This window comes from Convolutriloba macropyga, chromosome 1 (assembly GCF_964194025.1).
Source record: "Convolutriloba macropyga chromosome 1, txConMacr16.3, whole genome shotgun sequence".
Lineage (NCBI taxonomy): Eukaryota > Metazoa > Xenacoelomorpha > Acoela > Convolutidae > Convolutriloba > Convolutriloba macropyga.
This window is the reverse complement of record NC_134468.1, coordinates 22,045,765-22,064,857: the sequence shown is the minus strand read 5'-3', so window position 1 is coordinate 22,064,857 and position 19,093 is coordinate 22,045,765. Positions and strand designations below refer to the sequence as shown.

Here is a 19,093-nt window from a genome sequence, read left to right as displayed (position 1 = left end):
CTTTAAAACTATAAATTTTTAAAATTAAAACCAGTGTGCTTAATTGAAGGTCGTTAGAAATTAATTTGCATAACGAATAAGGGGTTTTTAGAATGATCAACTTATTCTCCAGAGCTAAAAATAGTAGCAACTGTATTGGCAAATTAAAAAAGAATAAAAGCTTGAAATTGAATCTTTCCGCACTAGGAAGCTGCTTAGAATTTCTACATGCCGTTGTGTAGAAGTTTGAAGACCTCTAAAACTAAATGCGTAATGACGATCTACTAAAAACTGACTACTAAAAATCAACTCTATAAATTGAATTCATTTTCCTTAATCACGTTTATTAAAGAAAATGATCAGTTATGTAGAGTGTTTTGGTACAATAGTGTATATTTTTCAAGATGTCCGAGATTTATACGTTGACTTTCTTTTTTCGAACATAGTATAGTGCAAGATAACCCGAAGGTATGCCTGATTTGAAATTGGATGATTTTGCCCTGGCGGATTTTGATTATGTTCAAGTTCTGAAAGTAATTTAAATAATTCGTGGCTCAACTTCCGAAAAAGTGATTCATCACCATTTGGGGGAATGACTTACATTCAAAAATTGGTTTTATGTGCAATCGGATTTAAGCGTTAAGGCGAACATGCGATATTGAATCATTACTTGTTTGATTCATGGTTATTAAATTAGTAAAATAATAAAGTCCTATCAATAAAATATTACATTAGTCCCATAAAGTAACTATAACGAAAATTAGTAGCCTAATTTGCACAACTCTCAATTTGACCACTTTTGTTAAAAGTAGTTCCCAATTTTCCTTCAAATCAGCCTGTTTTTTTTTTAAATTTAACCCCCGTTCCGTAAAAAAATTTTCAAGTCCCATGTATTAACATTGTGAAACAGAAATCAGCAACAAGCTCGACCAAATTTGACATTGACGAATTTGGAATACCTCTGAGATGTCCTGAATATTATTCCGTACTCCCCTGCTTGCAATAAAAGTTAAAAGGCATTTGAACATACTGATATGGAACTTTATACTTTGAAAGGAAGCGAACCGGTTGAAGAAATCCAGTTCACGTCCAGTGCTCTGGGGGAACTCGTCCATAGCCGCAAACATGGTCCAGGACTCATTCAGATTCATGTTGCGAATGTTGTCCAGTTGGTCTTTGCCCTTCTTGGCAGCTGCCAAGTACAGCTCAGCAGGGACTGCAAACCGATACTTGTCGACCTGTTTGATAGGGTTGTTGCACTGCTCCTCCAGTTTGGTGTCGTCACTTGGAGGGTTTTTCACCATCACTCTCACTCTTCTCAGAGGTTTACGCTCCGAGGCACCGATGTCTGAAGTTGAAAGACAATTGAGCTGGTGTTATCATTTAAAAGGACATCTGTGAATAAATTTTCTGGTTACATTATTTTTGCTATTAAATTTGTTTCATATTGTGTTTTTTGTTCAAATTTTGCTAACAAAAACATTGCATACCCAAGAGGTGATCTTTTTGATTATTTTGTATCTGTCTTTTTGTTTTGTACTTGTCTGGTAGTTTTGTCAGTAAAATTGAACGTTTTGATATTCGATCTGTAAATTTTTTATTAAATCCCTTATATTTTTTATCACATCCTAGGCTGAAATGCCAGCGCTACCAAACGCATAAATGTGTAATATCATCGGTGAATGAGTGAATGACACAAAAACCTTTTTAGAAGAATCACTATTTTTCTGAGTTGATATTACGTAATTTAGCGTTTTATTCTCCCCAATTCATTGTTCAAACTGAAGAAAGAAAGAATATGTTCTCACCAAAGTTCTCGTGATCTTGCACCTTCAGCCTGACAGTTTCACAAGTGTCAGTTGACCTCACTTTCATCGTAGGGTCTGTCTGCTTCGACTTCTCTGCTTGTACTTCCTGTGTCGAATAGAACAGTCTGCACCTAGCCACAGCAAACTCACTCATCCCAGAGTTCTCGTCCACCCACCCCTTGTGGCTCAGTCTCTCTGTGTCCCAGTAGAGTTGATACAGGGCTTTCAGGGCCTCGCTCTCTTTGAAGTCCTCGTATGACGTGGCAATGTACCAAGCAGCGCATAGGTAGATTACGAACGGTGCCTGCGGGTTAAAAAGCCGTTCTGTTGAATATTTTAACTAACATTTTCATTGGCCTCCTTGACTGAAGTATCGGAAGAAAAAAATCCATGTTTCGTGCGCTCGAACTTTTCCACGCTCCGTTTTAGTTTTTATCACACCCAAAAGTGAGTACAAAATATTTTGTCAAAACAAAGGACATTTATCATTCGGTAAACCCGGAAGACCTTATTAGGTATAATTAAGAGATTCTTCAATTGTTGGTTTTTCGAATTTCTATAAAAAAATCAATTTTCCCAAACTTTTTGTGCATTTCCAAGAAAGTGAATCTGCGCATGTGGATTTTAAACAAAAACGGGACTGCGGTTTTCAAAAGCTGACCAATACATTAAAAGGAAAAAAATTTAGTTAGATTTTCACAGGGAGCATACAACTATGTTTCTCATGAAATGATCTAAGAAATATCTTGATCATCAAACTGTGTTTTACACTTTGTGCTTATTGCCACTGTTGTGAACCATCAAATCTAATTTACTTATTGCATTACAAGACCCGTCTCTGCGTTCACAATAGCTGACAAGTTATGGGCCTATAATTTTTCTAAGTTAAGTACTCAACCCCCTCTTATAGAAAACATTGTTGCTGTGCCTCTGCGCTGCATTGGAGGGTCGCAGAAATCAGTGGGGGAGAAGAAGAGGAGGAAAATGAGATAAAAGCTTTGTAGTCAAGAAGTGGCCAAGTGAGATGAGTGCGCAGGCACAAAAGGCATAAGAGTGAGAAGCTTGTGTAGCTGTTTGGGGGACTCTAATTGTGAAGGTGAACGATTGTTTAATGTTGGGGGACATCTTTTGTGAAGTAATAAACTTGGGTAGCATGTTACGAGACTCCACATCTGGCGTCAGCAGCTTGTGCATTTAGTTGGGCGACTTCAATAGAGGAGTGCTAAGATTTTTTAGCTAAGCAGTGGATTATGCTAGGGGAATAAAGAGTTATTGGAGCTGTTGTTGAGGATCAGTAGCGAGCGAGGAGGTTTAACTGTGTAAAAGAACTGCCGGGGAAACAGGATTGCTTCGTATAGCTGACAACAGCTCAAACTAAACAACTGTTTGGTTTTCAATTGTGTGTGCTGTAATTGTTTAAGATGCAAGTTAGATCGAAAGAGAAATAGGTTGGTGGTAAAACATATCATAATTAGGACGAAGATGAGGGTTGCATTACATTATCATATGAGGGTGTTGGTAAACGCATCGTGTTTAATCATGGCAGAAAAAACCTGACTCTATGTTGATGTCATGTTTCCAATTTTGTCAAGGATACTACAAGACTCGAACAGAACACCAACTTCTAGATAATTTTAGTCGACTATAATCTTGTTGCTTGGTGTTTGTTTTGTTTACCAGACAGTGCTACCAAATACAACAAGTGATAGGAATGTGCTATAAATCATTTTGTTGATACACAAACACAACGACACACCGCTATAATATCAACTAGAGCAAAACTTGAAGAGAAAAACAAACGAACGAGTAGTTGTGGAAGTGACAACAATAAAGAATAAATCTTGAGTTCACTAGGGAACAATCAGTGTTAAGGGTTTGTTTGAGTCAGAGACTAATTGTGCCAGGCAACGAGCCTGGGATGTACTGAGTAAACGCCTAGGAAGTTTTGAGAGAACCCTGCTACATAAATTGATAGCACAATTAATGAGCCTTGAAAGAATTCAAGTGAGATTATCTAAGATTATGTCACCAACGCAATTGATACGCAATAAAAAATAAACTCGTTTATGAAGGATCCAATGAAGAAACAATTTTCTCAATAATTTTAAAAGGGCTTCCGTATGAATATGAAAACTTTGCAACACTCGTGAAGTATAGCAAAGACAAGAAAACAGTAGAAATAATTAAACAATAATTGATAAACTCCGATATGGAAAGTTTACAAACAGAAACTGAAAACGTAATCTTCAATCAGGATGGGGAATGTTTCAAGTGCCAGAAAACGGTACTTATCACATTAGACTGCAGGCAAAAGATAACAAAAAATGTTCCCCAATGAAATGACTTAGATGCGATGAGCAAAGACAAATGGCCACGCTTCATAGAAAGCATAAAAAACCGGGGAAAAATTTGTAAACCTTAGCAGGAGAATTATACAATAGGAATCGCAAAACTTAGTTGGGCAGCAGAAATTAGAAGAAGAGTTTGTTTCCTTCTTCCAAACTTCAGAAAACAACTTTGCAAATGAGCAAGTTTTGGATCCAGGTGCTACCAGTCATATGATTAAACATGAAAGTTTATCATAAAAATAGACAAGGAGTTTTCTGGTACCATCACTGAGGCAAACAACAGTAAAAGTTTAAATAGTGTGAACGGAACAGTTGAACTCAGTGTTTTAGATTCATAAGGTAAGACAATTTCAAAGGAAAAAAATAAACTTGATCAATGCGTTGGCTGTGCCCAACAATACAAAGAATCTGGTATCAGTGTGAAAACCTAGAACAACAGGGAATGAGGTTTTTTTGGTAAGACATAAGATATACGAACTATAAAAAGAATTATTCCGAGGAAAGAGATGGTTTGTTTATCAGGAACAACATTGACTACGGAGAAACCACAGAGCAGTGCAAATTAGATAGTGCAGATCCCCATACTTGGTGGCTTATGCGCTAGGGCCATAAAATTTTTGAGAAAATTTACAAACTAAAAGATCACACAGAAAGACTAAAACTAAGCAAGCTCGAATTAAACTACCCTGAAATATGTCAGCTAAACAAATCAGAGAATTTTCTAGTACCAAAAGACTCAAGATTAAGTGAAGTCTTGCAAAGTTTCCATACCAACATATTCGGCCCCAGAAGCCGTCACTAGCCACAGCATGCAATAGAGTTCGGGGATAGTTTGAGCAGGTACCAAAAGTTTAAACTTTCGGGAGCAAGGAAAAAGGTCATGGACAAAGTTCAAATGTTCGACGATATAGAACAACAAGGAGACCTAGTTTGCGATGGGACAGATGAATAGGTCTCAAAGAAACAATTTTGTAGACACAAAAGGTCCGAGACTAGAAATCTTGGCACAATATACACCAAAGAAAATGGCTAGATGGAGAAGAATTGGGAAACAATAAACCCTTTGCTAGATTTCACATAGAACGGTCAGGATTAGAAAAACCTATTGGTCATATGCGTTTGATATGTTAATTGAAATACAACAAAGCAACACTTTTTGATGCGATGTACAATAAAAAACTTAACTTAGAGTCTGTCAAAGTGTTTGGCTGTGCAGCTTTCGTTCATGTTGGAAAAATTTATGGAGTCAAGACTGATAGAATTTCTCAAAAAGAGTATTTTTGTGTTCTTCAACCAACAGTAAGAATTGTCGCGTAGCTATTCCTAATGACAAAGGGATCTTTAAAGTTGGAAAATCTAGGAATTTTTTTTACTGCAACGGGAAATTTTTTTTATTGATGTTAAAGAAATGAAGATGGGTATGGTCAACCAGCATCAGTGTGATTGAAATAGAAATTTATCCGCGGTATCTTTTCTTGAGGGACCTTTCAATTTAGAATCACTACCTAAGTCTGTTGAAGAAGCCTTTAGGGATTAAAATTAGCGCGAAACAATGAATTTTGAATATAGCTGAATAGTTGATAAAAAGTCTGAGAACTGGTAGAAAACAAAAGAAACGAACACTGCCGCTTCGCGCTTAAATTTAGTTCTAGCGTGGAGATTAGAACATACAAGAAAAGATTCGTAGCAAAAATAATAGGCAAGTAGAGTTCCGGGAATCCAACGAAACACACTCAGCAACAGCGCGCCTCTGATAAATTATACAATTGATATGTTATGCATTATGTAGAGACACAAAGATGAGATTTATAGACATCAAAACAGTATATTTAAATACTGATAATGAAGAGCAAATCTTATTGCAGAAGCTTGAGGGCTTTGCAAAAATTTTAACATGAAATAAAATCTCATAATTGGTCAGGTGAGGAACGGTTTATTTAAATTGAAACGATCCGTTCAAAAATGGTACTTAACAATCAAAGTTTTGTCCGCCAATTAATTTTTAGGCCACTATTCAAGATGAATGCGTTTTTGTAAAGAAAGGCAAAAATAGTATAGAGGATATGATGTGCTTTTGGGTAGATGATACAATGCTATTTGGATTGCAGAAAGTCTTTTCTAAAAATTTTTGAAAACAAAGTTAGTGAGCATTTCGAAATTAGCAGTTACGGAGGTCTTAGTTGGTTATTAAACATGAAAATCGAGCAAAGAGAAACCTAAATCAGGCTAAGTGAAGAAACTTAGGTAGAAAAATTGCAAGAGAAGTTTAACGTGAGTGAATCAAAGACACTGTTATTACCGTTATATATTAACCTAAAAATGTCCAATTTAAATTCAACAGAAGTAGGTAGCAATGAGCATAGGGAAATGCAATCATGTGATTATTGGGGGTATTTTGGTATGCTTGAAATATCTGTCATTAACAAGTAGACAAGATAGTACGCAAGCATGTCTGTTTTTGAGATTCATTTTTTCAAAATCATCTAAAGCGACATTGGAATGCGGCAAAAGGGTGTTAAGCTTACCCCTTAAATGAAAAAATTCAGAGAAGATGCGTTTAAGAAAAATTGAAAACCTGGAGTGGACAGGGTTTTCAGACTAAGATATGACACGCAGCATAGACAATGGCAAAGGTACAAGTGGCTTTTGTTTTAAACTTCAGAATAGTTCACGTGCATTTAGTAGGGATATTAAGTTACAAAATTGTGTATATACTTCAACAGCTGAAGCTGAGCTTAACGCTGAAATTGAGAAAAGCAAAGAAGTCGTACATTTAGCAGACCTAATACCAGAAATAGATTAGAAAGCCATTATTCGCCTTTGTAAACAATCAAGCGTGTATTGCCCTTAGTAAGAATTCGATGGATCACGGATAGATAAATCACTTTGCTTTAAAAATGCTCTTTGTTTGGGTTTTAGTCGAAACTGGTCTGTTAGATCCAAACTACTTGCCTACCCGTCACATGCCGGCAGACACTCTTACTAGAGCATAGGGGAGGACCAAAGTATCACGTTTTTGTGTTAATTTTCTCGGAACAATCACATGAAATGATAGGAGGCATATTGAAAATGTAATGACAAATTGTTTAAAGTATGAAAAATTTTACGTGCATAAATCCACGTGCTGAATTGCATCTTCGTTATTTATGGAATGAGTGACTGTAACAAAAAGCTAACACGTGCTTTTTATACCAACTTTAGCCCCAACTTATCATTTTGTTATGTGTGATCTATTGACCCTTGATCTTTTTATAGATGTAAATTATCAGAGTAAAATGCTGGTAAGGATCGGATGTCTTGAGAAGTCAAGGAGATTGTAATCTAAAGGTGAACACCATGAATGCAAAAGTGGTGTAATTTGGTAATTTGTGTGTAAAAAAACAAGGACAGAATTTTGTACATATTGCCACTGTTGTCATCCATCAATTTTTATTAGTAATTCGATTGCATGATTTGTCTCTGCGCTCCCATTAGCCGATTTTATGATGGCTTTGAATTATGAATTGAATTCAATGTTTTCATGTATTGGTGAAGCGATTTCATGTTCACCCCTGAAGCAAACTACTTGCGCTCCCGAAATGAAACGGAAATTTTCTACCTGTATTTTGTCTGTAATTTTTACTGTATTCCATTTTAAAAATCCATTAAACTTCTAACGAGCATTCATACAAAAAGTATAAGAAACAGCAAATATTTTTGTTTAAATAGGTTATAGAGGTGTATTCTCCCCATGTAATAGTGCACTTTTGTCAGGGGGTCCAAAAATCGGTCAAACGAAAAATTGCATTAGAGAAGTGTGATGGTTTCAAGGAAACATCAAGAAACTTAGAAGTTTTATTAAAGTTTCAAAGAACGAAAGAAGAACTTACCTGACGAACTTTATTGCTGTGTCGATAAGTAATGGCTACAAAACTAAACTCAATTCTAATTTTGTTTTGGCGCTATCATTATCTTATTGACCTATCAATCATATGTCAGAAGTAAATTCTCCCACCAACAGAAACCTGATTCTAACATCCACCGACCTCCAACTAATGAACTCGGTTGTACCCAAGCCAAATATGATTCTCATGAAATGTTGATGAAAATAGAAAGTCACCTCCGGGATTCGGAGTTAAGATCTATTCACATGCCAATCATGTAAAATATTTTTAGCTAATCTAAATTTTCTCTGTATATTTTCGCATAGATAACCACTATAAATACAAGCTAATTTTTGTATATTTTCAGTTCAAAATTTAATTTAAAATTCAACTTATTGAATTCTTTGACCCGTGTTATCGACCACGACAATGGTGTCCAGACCAGCTACAGACAGACAAATTTTGGATCTACAGAGTGCAGAATCAGCTACTGCGTAGATTATGTCTTTTGTGGCGAAATGTCGCGCAGAGAAGAAAGAGGACAAAGTCAACACCGATGGTACTGTACAGGACCTACAGGTAACCAATCTCTTTCTTAGTATGTGCGGGCAAGATGCAATCATTAAACTTAGGAACTTAATGAGTCCTAGGAATTTGATAGACACTCCGTATAAAGACATCAGATTGGCGATTCAAAATTATATTTCTCCTAAAGAGAGAGTAGTAACGGCAGAAAGGGCTAAATTTCTGTCCGTAATCCAAGGTGTAGGGGAGTCAGATGACGACTTCCTAGCACGTCTTAGAGAAGAAGCACGCTATTGTGACTTCGAAAAATTGAAAACAGCGGCCAACCCCGAAGAGGAGTTGGTAAAAATAAAGTTTATCTCAGGTTTGAGGGACCCTGAAGCAAAACTTAGACTACTAGACGGTATTAAAGCAAAACCAGCAATGTCGGTTACTGAAATGACCGAGAGCTTACAGTTCAGAAGTCAAGCAATGGCTTTTGCAAGTTCTTCATCAGGTAATAAGCCCTTTACGGTGAAAGAAGAAGTTGGGTTCAACTTCAAAAAGACCTTTCGAAAACCAAATGAAAAAATTACGGCTAATAGAAACAGCAACATGTGCACTAGGTGTGGAGGTAAGCCACACTCTAGTAGACCTTGTCCAGCGCTAAGTAAGAAATGCAACACCTGTGAAAAGGTGGGACACTTCTCAAAAATGTGTAGAAGCAAACCCCAACCAAATTCAGGTAAGTACAATAAACAGAATAATTTTTGCGAAGAAGAAAATGTTTCTTCAGAGCAAGCATCTCCAGCATCGGAGATGGGAATGTTTTATACAAAAGAACAAATCTTTAGCATGTCTGTGACATGGGAATACATCTCAATAAATAACTGCAAAGTAAAAATGCAGGTAGACACAGGTGCAGATAGCACAGTGATATCATCAAAAATATGGACTGAGCTTGGTAAACCTCAGTTGGATGGTAAGATAAGACATCTTGAAGCTTATGATGGTCATCAATTAACGCTTCTGGGAACACTTACTTGTGACGTTGAGTGGAACGGAAGCAGGCTCACTCAAAAACAACTTGCAGTTGTGCAGTCTGATAAAGAATTTGGACTACTTGGTAGAGACCTTCTACCCAAGCACGGCGTGAACAACATCACAGCCGAGCACCTACCTGCTGTGAAGGGTTACAAAGCTCATGTGAAGTTGATACCAGGAACCAAGCCAATGTTCTGCAAAGCCAGAAAAATACCTCTACCTCTTCAAGACAAGGTCACAGAGAAGCTGGAACAAATGGTCAGACAAGGCATCCTTGAACCGGTACAGCCAGGAGGAGTCACTAATGCATCTCCAGTGGTTTGGCAGAGAAAAAAGAGTGGAGAACTGAGACTTTGTGTGGACTTGAAAGTGCACATCAATGGCAAGGTCTTGGATGAGGACTACCCAATACCAGACATGGAGACGATCTTCCATAACCTACATGGGGCCTCATACTTTGGCAAAATTGACCTCTCAGATGCCTACTATCAAATTGAACTTGACGAAGAAGCAAAAGATATATGCACAATCAACACATCTCAGGGACTGTTCAAGATGTGCCGACTACCTCAGGGATTGAAAAACTCTTCTTCAATCTTCCAGAATTGCATAGAATCAACACTCAAAGGAATCAAAGGTGTTGTGATCTTTCAAGACGATGTATTGGTGTATGGAACTACCAAGGAGCAGTTCGACAAGAGAATGCTTGCAGTCAAGAGTCGACTACGTGAGAAACACTTTACTATTAATGAGAAAAAATCTAACTCAAAACCAGTCGATAGCGTTAGCTTTTTGAGATACTCCATTTCAAAGGAGGGAATAGCACCAGATCCCAAACATGTTGAAAAAATAAAAAATGCAAAAGCACCAACTAACAATAAACAACTCGAATCGTTTGTTGGGCTAGCTAATTTTTACGGAAGAATGATTCCTGATTTTGCAACAAAAATGCTACCCTTAAATAACATGAGAAATAGCGATTTCTCATGGGGCAAAATGCAACAAAAAGCCTTTGAAGACATAAAAAATGAATTATGTGCTAACCCACTAGTACAGCCATATAGTCTACAAAAAGAAGCAACAGTTACTACTGACGCCTCTGAAAAAACCATTGGCGGGGTTCTTTCGCAAGAAGGACATCCAGTCATATATGTATCGAGAAAATTGACTCCAGAGGAGCAAAACTACTCGAACATAGAGCGGGAAGCACTGGCAATTGTCTTTGTGGTCACAAGATTGAAGCAATTCCTTCTTGGAAGACGATTTACTCTACAGACTGACCACAAACCACTCAAATATCTCTTTGCACCAGACGAGGAGATCCCGAAGACAGCATCAGCGAGAATCACAAGATGGGCAATAGCTCTAATGGGCTTCGACTATGAGTTGAAGTACACACCAGGGGAACAGATACCCCATGCAGATGCTTTGAGCAGAATGGATTTTGACGAAGACGAATCCGACAACGATCGCGTGTGCTTCGCAATCAATAACATCTACTTCGCTCAGAGTGATTTGGTGACCCAAGCAGAAATCAAAACTGAACTTGGAACAAACAGGCTCTTCCAGGACATAATGAAACGAATCAAAAGCCGCAATTGGAAACAATGTTCAGAAGCGGAAAAAGGATTCGAACAACAGAAAGATGCACTTACTTTACATAATGGAATCATCTTCAGAGGTGTTGTTCCTTTCATTCCACCCAAACTACGACACTTGGTTTTGGCAAAAGCGCATGAGACACATCCCGGAAAGAATGCAACTCAGGCATCAGTCAGAATGATAGCTTGGTGGCCTGGCATTACCCAAGACGTTCAACACTTTGTTAGTAAATGTAAGAATTGTCAATTGAACAGGCCTAGCCTGGGAAAAACAGTCTCTACGTGGCCAGAAGCCGACGTTTGGGAACGGCTCCACATGGACTGGGGTTATGTTAAGGACCAAGGCAATATATTAGTAATTGTTGACGCGGGTTCTGGTTGGATAGAAGCCTTCCCCGCGGGAAATAGAACATCAGAAACAGTTAAAAAATATCTTAGTCAAATCTTTGCAAGATTTGGAATACCAAAAACTTTAGTTTCTGATAATGGTCCTGAATTTGTAAGTGGTGACCTTAAACAGTGGTGTGAATCACTGGGAATTAAGAAAATAGAATCACCCGTCTATCATCCAAGAGCTAATGGAATAGCTGAAAGAGCAGTTCAGACAGTGAAGCGGGCACTTCAAGCGTGGAGTCCCAACCTTAATGTGTCATTTGGAGCATTCCTGCAAAGGGCACTGATGACACATCGCAACACTTCAAAGACGAGGAGCAAAACTCCAGTTGAACTCCTGTTGGGACGCAGAGTGAGACTACCAGCAATAGCAGATTTCGACTTGTGCGAAACCATTCTATTCAAGGCCAACGAAAAGACAAAGACAGTTCCTGCTACCTTCATCATCAGGAAAGGCTTGAACACATCTTTCATACAGCCCGAAAACTCAGCACGGACTATTCTAGTGAGCGACAACCAAATTGCGAGACTAGACGAGGACAACGTGAAAACTGAACCAGCAGTGGAGGAGACCATATCTCAATCAGAACCACAACCTCAGAACACAGATGTGGGACCTTCACATCAAGATGAAGCTTTTGCAGCCACATCATCTGCAGAGCACCAACAACCGGAAACCTCAGAGCCTTCACGAACATCAACCAGGAACAGAAAACAACCTGACAGATTTGGAGAACCTATACCCACAAACTTGCTTAAAAAAGGAGGGGGGATGTGATGGTTTCAATGAAACATCAAGAAACTTAGAAGTCTTATTAAAGTTTCAAAGAACGAAAGAAGAACTTACCTGACGAACTTTATTGCTGTGTCGATAAGTAATGGCTACAAAACTAAACTCAATTCTAATTTTGTTTTGGCGGTATCATTATCTTATTGACCTATCAATCATATGTCAGAAGTAAATTCTCCCACCAACAGAAACCTGATTCTAACCTCCACCGACCTCCAACTAATGAACTCGATTGTACCCAAGCCAAATATGATTCTCATGAAATGTTGATGAAAATAGAAAGTCACCTCCGGGATTCGGAGTTAAGATCTATTCACATGCCAATCATGTAAAATATTTTTAGCTAATCTAAATTTTCTCTGTATATTTTCGCATAGATAACCACTATAAATACAAGCTAATTTTTGTATATTTTCAGTTCAAAATTTAATTTAAAATTCAACTTATTGAATTCTTTGACCCGTGTTATCGACCACGACAAGAAGACCACAGGATTATTATATTTGCGAACTCTGTTTGAGAGCGAGTAAGTATAAGTAGGAAGGAATTGTCAACTCTAAAAATGTAGAACGACACAAAAGCAGAAACCGGCTTTAGAAGTGAGTACCAGTAGATGCATGTAATGGCTTTAGTAAAACAGGAAATGAGTACTTGTTGCTGCGCATCCTGTTCTGCGTCCATTCTGTTTGACCTCTGCCACCTTTTGATCTGATCTTTCAACATCCTACGCAGAGTCACTGCAAAATCAACCAACTCGTATCGATTGCCCAACACTACTATACAAGCAATCTCGCGGATGATCTCCTAAAAAACAACAGACGCCCAAATTCTACGTATTTTAGAAGCTTGAAGGAACAGATTATATCTAGCATTTTGCACACATGCAGAGTAAATGGGTATTGAATTTTGGGCGAGCTAAAGTCCAGCTGTTTGCAGAAGTTGAGCTAAACTCGTTTCACAGGTTATTGAGGTCGAACATGGTCTTTACTTATACATTTTTGTTTGAGCCTAGACATCTTTACATCTTTTTAAGTTGAGGTCTTTGTATCTTCAAAAACCGATCCTCATATAAGCTGCAAAGATCCTGCCATGTTCCATGTAATGTAATATCAAATTCGTTACTACCCGTGTTGAGGAATTTTGTTTTTCACTTGTAAGAAATCGTCGTTTTTTAATCGTTTTCCTTAAACAAAACGATCAAAGTTTTCCTTACATGGTAATCGTCGTTTTGTTCGTTATTTCGTCGTTATTTTTATGTAGGAAATCGTTGTCTTTTTTATCGTTGCGAAAAAAACGACAAAAAACGTGCTCCACGCTGGGATTCGACCCCTGAACTCCCAATGCATTACCTGCTGCACTGCATGAACACAACAACCATTTCATTTGAAAACATCGACGTAAGAAACGACAAAAAACGACAAAGAAAGGATCATTTCTTACACTTAAAAGACTACTTAAACGACGGAAACTTATGAAAACGAAGAAAACGATGACAAAACGACGAAAACGACGACAAAACGACGAAAACGATGATTTCTTGCAAAAAGATTGTCGTTTTTTCGTCGTTGTCCTCAACACGATTATATACGCAACAATAGTAGGAATTAAAATCACTTGATCATAGGCGCAATTGTCAGCAACCTCCCGGACTGCCTCCAGAAACACTGGCTCCGTGATCAAGTACTTTGCAATGTTCTGCTCCTTGTCAAGTGGCTCCTCAATGGCGTCGAAGGTGAAGAACGGATGGATCTTTGGGTTCACATTAAACATCATGCCGCTGCAGTACTCTCTGAAACCCAACATTTTGTAGAACAAATAATGCCCAACATAACCGACTATGGTCGGGCGAGTTGCTCTCAAACGACCGGCGAGAGGTTGGCTTTGTCAGTAGCTAGCCACGGTTTAGTGCGAGGCTAGGTTTAGTGCGAGACTCCAAAACAGTTTCTGTTAATCGCATACTTGAAGGCTAGTGGGCTGATCAGCTCTAAGATAACTTTATGCAAACGGGGCGCTACCTCTTTATCCTGTTTCTGAAGACGAAAGTCAAATGGGTCAGACAAAAAATCGGCTAAGCGGAAAATTGCATAAAAGAGACATACAGGATTACTATGTTTGCAACAAATTGCTTTTGAAAGCAATTAACAATGAATTCCTAAAACGTGCCCGTTAAATCATTTATGATAAAATCATTTTTTCTGTAACTCATTGTTAATGAGGATCAAAGATGGTGACATTACGCTACATAACAGCAGCTGAATTGCGGCATCAACAAAAAAAAAGAGAGAGATAGAGTGTGGGAGAGAGAGAGAGAGAGATAAAACGTGAACGAGAAAGAAAAGGGAAGAAATCCTGACCGACAGAGAGAGAGAGAGAGAAAAGAGATATGAATATTTTCCATGGTGCGATTCAACTCTGCAACTTGTAATTTTCTAGACTTGTTAGTAAATAAATCCTATAGAAAAAACTGAAAAAGGCAAAATTAAAAGTTTTCAACTTTGAAGTAAAAAAAGTTCACAACCATTCTTCAGATCAACAGTTCGGTCAAAAATCCCATCTCCAAGACAAAAAAAATTTCGTTTTCCAGTGACGGTTTTTAAACTCGGAAAAAGACAAAAAATATTGAAAAAATTTGGAACCAGTTGCAAAGTTTAAAAAAATCTTGCTAAAATTCAAAATATTAATATGTTAACAACCATTTCATCGTTTCAAGAGACTATCCAGTATCCCTGTTTAAAGCCAGGAATGGTTTCACTGGCTCGTATAGATCCATACACTTAGAACGTGATAACAACTTTCCGAAAAGTTGAAAAAAATTAAATTTTTGTCTAAAAATTACCAAAAACTGGAGTCACAAAAAAAAATGATCAGCATTTGATAAGCTCTAGAAGCTCTGCAGAGGCAAATTATCATATAATGGCGGAGGTCACAGGGCTCCTGGTGCCACACAAAAATAAAAAAAATTGCAAATATTTTAAAAAATTGCTTAAACTCAAGCTATTAAAATCTTGAAAAACATTGCATTACGTCTATGAACTTTGCAGTAAAACATTATCAAACCCTAGAGGAGGTTCCTTGGCTCTTGAAACATGAGAAGCCTAAAAACAAAAAATTAATGAACTTAAAAAATTGCAAGGTATATGAAAAAAAATTGCTAAAACATGTAATTTTAAAAAATTGAAAAATAATCCATGACCTTTTCCCGTGAAAATGTCATGGACTATTTTGCCATAAAACGTTTCCCGTAACTTATAATCAAACTTTAATGGAGGTTTTCTGACCCTTGTGGCTCAGAAACCTGACTAAGCACTAAATGTCAAAGAAATGAAAAAAATGGCAAATTTTGTCCAAAAAAATGCTAAAACTAGTGATAAAAATAATTTGCAAGAGATTCTTTTAAATCTAGAAAACATGCAATAACTTATTTTCAAACTCTACAGATATCTTTTTTGGCTCTTGAGGCTGACGAAACGTAAAAGAACGACAAAAAATTTCAAAAAACTTGAAAAAAGTAAGTTTTATCAAACAATTTCAGAAATTTGTTACATTAAAAAGTTGAAGAACTGTTTCAGGGCCAATAAAAATTGTCAGTATCTATCTTTTTTTCAAACAGCCTAGGAAGTTTTTTGGACCCTGGGTCTGGAAAGACCTAAATAAAGAAAAATAAATGTCAAAAAATTTGAAAAAATAGCACGTTTTTCAAAAAAAATGCTAAATTTCGTTACTTTAAAATGTTGAAACCATTCAATTACCACTAAAAACTATGCAATAACCTATTTTAAAAACCCAGAGGAGGTTTTTTGACAACTAGGGTTAATAAAAACAAAAATTGACAAAAATTTTCAAAAAGCTTGAAAAAAATGATGCAAGAAAGTATAAACTGGCGTGTTTTTAGCGAGCGGTTGTTCGTCAGTACCTAGAAACAGGGGGTGGGGGTGCACCGAGGGCTGTTGGGGAGCAATAGTGGGTTGGAGGGGTAACGAGGGGGGCAATAGTGGGGAGGTCAGCAGTGGAGGGTTCTTCAACTTCTAAGAACCGCCCTTCACACCAAAAATATAAGTCTCCAAAACAGTCCGTGCTGAAACAGAGCCGAAAGGCTCTAATTGCACTTAATGCCCACGGGGCGTTACCTGTTAATCCCATTTTCGAGGACGAAAAGTCAAAGGCGTCAGACGCAAAATTGGTCAAGCGAAAACTCGCATAAAAAAGACCTGACAGGACTAACATAATTGCTACAAACTTCGTTTGAGAGCAATTAGTAATAACTACTTTTGCATATTCATCATCTTATGCATACATATATATCAAGTTATGTATAGCATAGACGTCAGTCGACTCAGGTAATCTTTGTTCCGAAGTGATTGATTCAGTTCCTCAAGAATTTTTAACGACTGTACTTTTTATTTTCTGTATCAATATTTTAGTCAATGGAACAAAACACCGGGCTGTGTCAATTGGGAAGTTCGACCCAAGAAAGTTAGAATGAGTGGAATGGCTGCAGGAAACTATTGCATGACAAATTACCCGATTTCTCCTTACCCAATGCTATTATATCCAATGCCATTATACCCAATGCCAATTTACCCAATGCACATTGATCTTTTTGTTTAATAATCCGATTACAAATTAGCGCTCTTAAATCCGAGAATCTTTTAAGGTACTTAAGTGGAAATTAAAAACCCTTGATCCGTTGCGATAGTTTCAAAACTTGGTTCTTTGTTGACATTTTTTACATTTTGCTGTGTTCCCTAAACTTGATAGCCTTGATATGAAACCAAAACATGATAAGTTTTGTCATGATCATGAGATTTTACTTGGCAAGAAAACATAAACTTTTGTGCGAAGTTGCGAGATAATTGCATGGTTAAACAAAACTAAACATGATCCTGTCAAGAAAGATTAGCAGACATGGTAAAATGCAGAAAGTTCTAAAAATTAAAATGCACTTGTACACATCAATGTTAAGCAAAAAATCATTTTAACAATTGTCAAAAGTAATCATGAGACGTGGGAAAATTCTGCTCGCGTTAGTTAATTAACCAAAAATTCTTTAGTGAAGCTGACCTGTATTCCCTAATCTGCTCAGGAACGTCAATATCTTCTGGCTCATCTTCATCCTCCATCTCGGGCAATTTGCCCGCATCTTTCTTCTTATACAGATTGGCACACAGCAACAGGGCCAGCACTAACAACACTATAAATGCCACCAGCCAGATAACGAACAGAACCCAAAACGCTGCACCCATTGGAAACTAAAATCATATACATTTTAAAATCTTTCTTCTTAATTCTCACCGCGATACACCGCAATGGTTACATTTTACCACTTTCAGCGCTTTGAACAGTTAAAGTTTCGAGCATAACTGAATGGCAAAGAGCATTTGAAATTGGATATCTACACAATTTTATGGCGCTTGTGTTTTGTGGACTAGCATAAAGAAAGCATGATAAAGAAAGCAGCCGCAGAGATAAGTTCCACTAACGGGTGTGTCGCTAAATTTGTCTGAAGAACATCGGACGGTGGTACGATCGTAGGTTGTGACGTCACACTCTATTTCGTACACCCAGATTCGCATGCCATCGTCCACGTACTTCATATCCACCCAATCTATTGCAGTACAATAAGTCAACATATATAAATAATGATTCATACGGTTTACCGTATCACAATAGTTTATACCTTAGTTGAAACTTTGTCCCAAGAACATAAGAAATGTTTCGTTTCGTTTTTTTGGGGGTAAAACGGTCCAAATTTTATCAATTTTGACAAATTATATCAAATTTGACAAATTGATATACTTCTGACAAATTTTTTCGAAATTTTATCAAATTTGTATCATATATCAAAAAGCTAGGAAAATCAGATATAGCCTTTTGATTTAAAAATAGCTCATTATACTAAATCGAGTCGTTGTCCTGATTTATTTCGACTGTGTTGTTTATTTATTCTTTTCTCCGCAACAATTTTGTTGCGACTGTCTGATTGTTTTTGATGAAGTTAAACAACATTTCCTTAGTAAAATATACTATTTGAAAGATATTCCATGAGCGTATCGACGTTTTCTCGCTCTCTTAGCGTCACCCACTCCACTGAACTTTGATGCACCATGATAAGAAACATACTAAAACATGGCAAATTTTTCCAAGGTCTTGACATGATACTTACCATGAAAAATTTAAGATTTGTACGAACTTACAAGATGTTTGGATGGGTATCAGGAAAAAAGATCTTGGCAAGGTGACCAAGAAGGATTAAACATGACATGGCAAAAAATGCCAAGTTGTAAAAATAAAAAAAGCACCTTTGAAAATGGTTTACCACGAATTCATATGATTAAGCACAAATTATCAAAATTTAAAAACATAATCAATTTGAAGTTGAAATTTATAAAGCTTTTGACATAAAGCGTCCGTACACTCTGATATTTCCTTGTGTTGCTGAATTCTGTCTAAGAACAGCCCTGGGATCAGGTGGAGATTTCTTATTGGAGATTATAATCAGTTGGCTATTCAAAGTTTTATCATTTTCATTTTACCGGAAAAAATGACTTTGAGGACGAGATTCATCGAGCAGCGATCAGAAATGTTAAAGAGGGTTATCAAGATTTGTCAAGATTTTGTCATGAACTGCCAAGAAATTTTCTTGGTTTATCTTTATAAGATCTTACCAATATCTCATCCAGGTTTAAATTGAAATTTTGGTATTTCAAGTTCTTGGGATGATGTTTGAAATTCTGCAAGAGATGTCAAGATCAAGCATGTCTTA

At 37.1% G+C, this 19,093-nt stretch overlaps 1 protein-coding gene across 1 annotated transcript in view; it reads right to left on the bottom strand.

Moving 5' to 3' along the window:
• Positions 1-19,093, bottom strand: part of LOC142335692 (uncharacterized) — a 110,978-nt gene that overhangs the window by 52,129 nt on the left and 39,756 nt on the right. Inside the window, exons 4-9 of the mRNA XM_075384124.1 lie at positions 17,811-17,935; positions 17,392-17,579; positions 13,945-14,119; positions 12,982-13,134; positions 1,788-2,091; positions 1,045-1,327 (exon numbers count right to left, since the gene is read on the bottom strand). Coding sequence (XP_075240239.1) covers positions 1,045-1,327; positions 1,788-2,091; positions 12,982-13,134; positions 13,945-14,119; positions 17,392-17,579; positions 17,811-17,935 — 1,228 coding nt within the window. The remainder of the gene's footprint in view (positions 1-1,044; positions 1,328-1,787; positions 2,092-12,981; positions 13,135-13,944; positions 14,120-17,391; positions 17,580-17,810; positions 17,936-19,093) is intronic.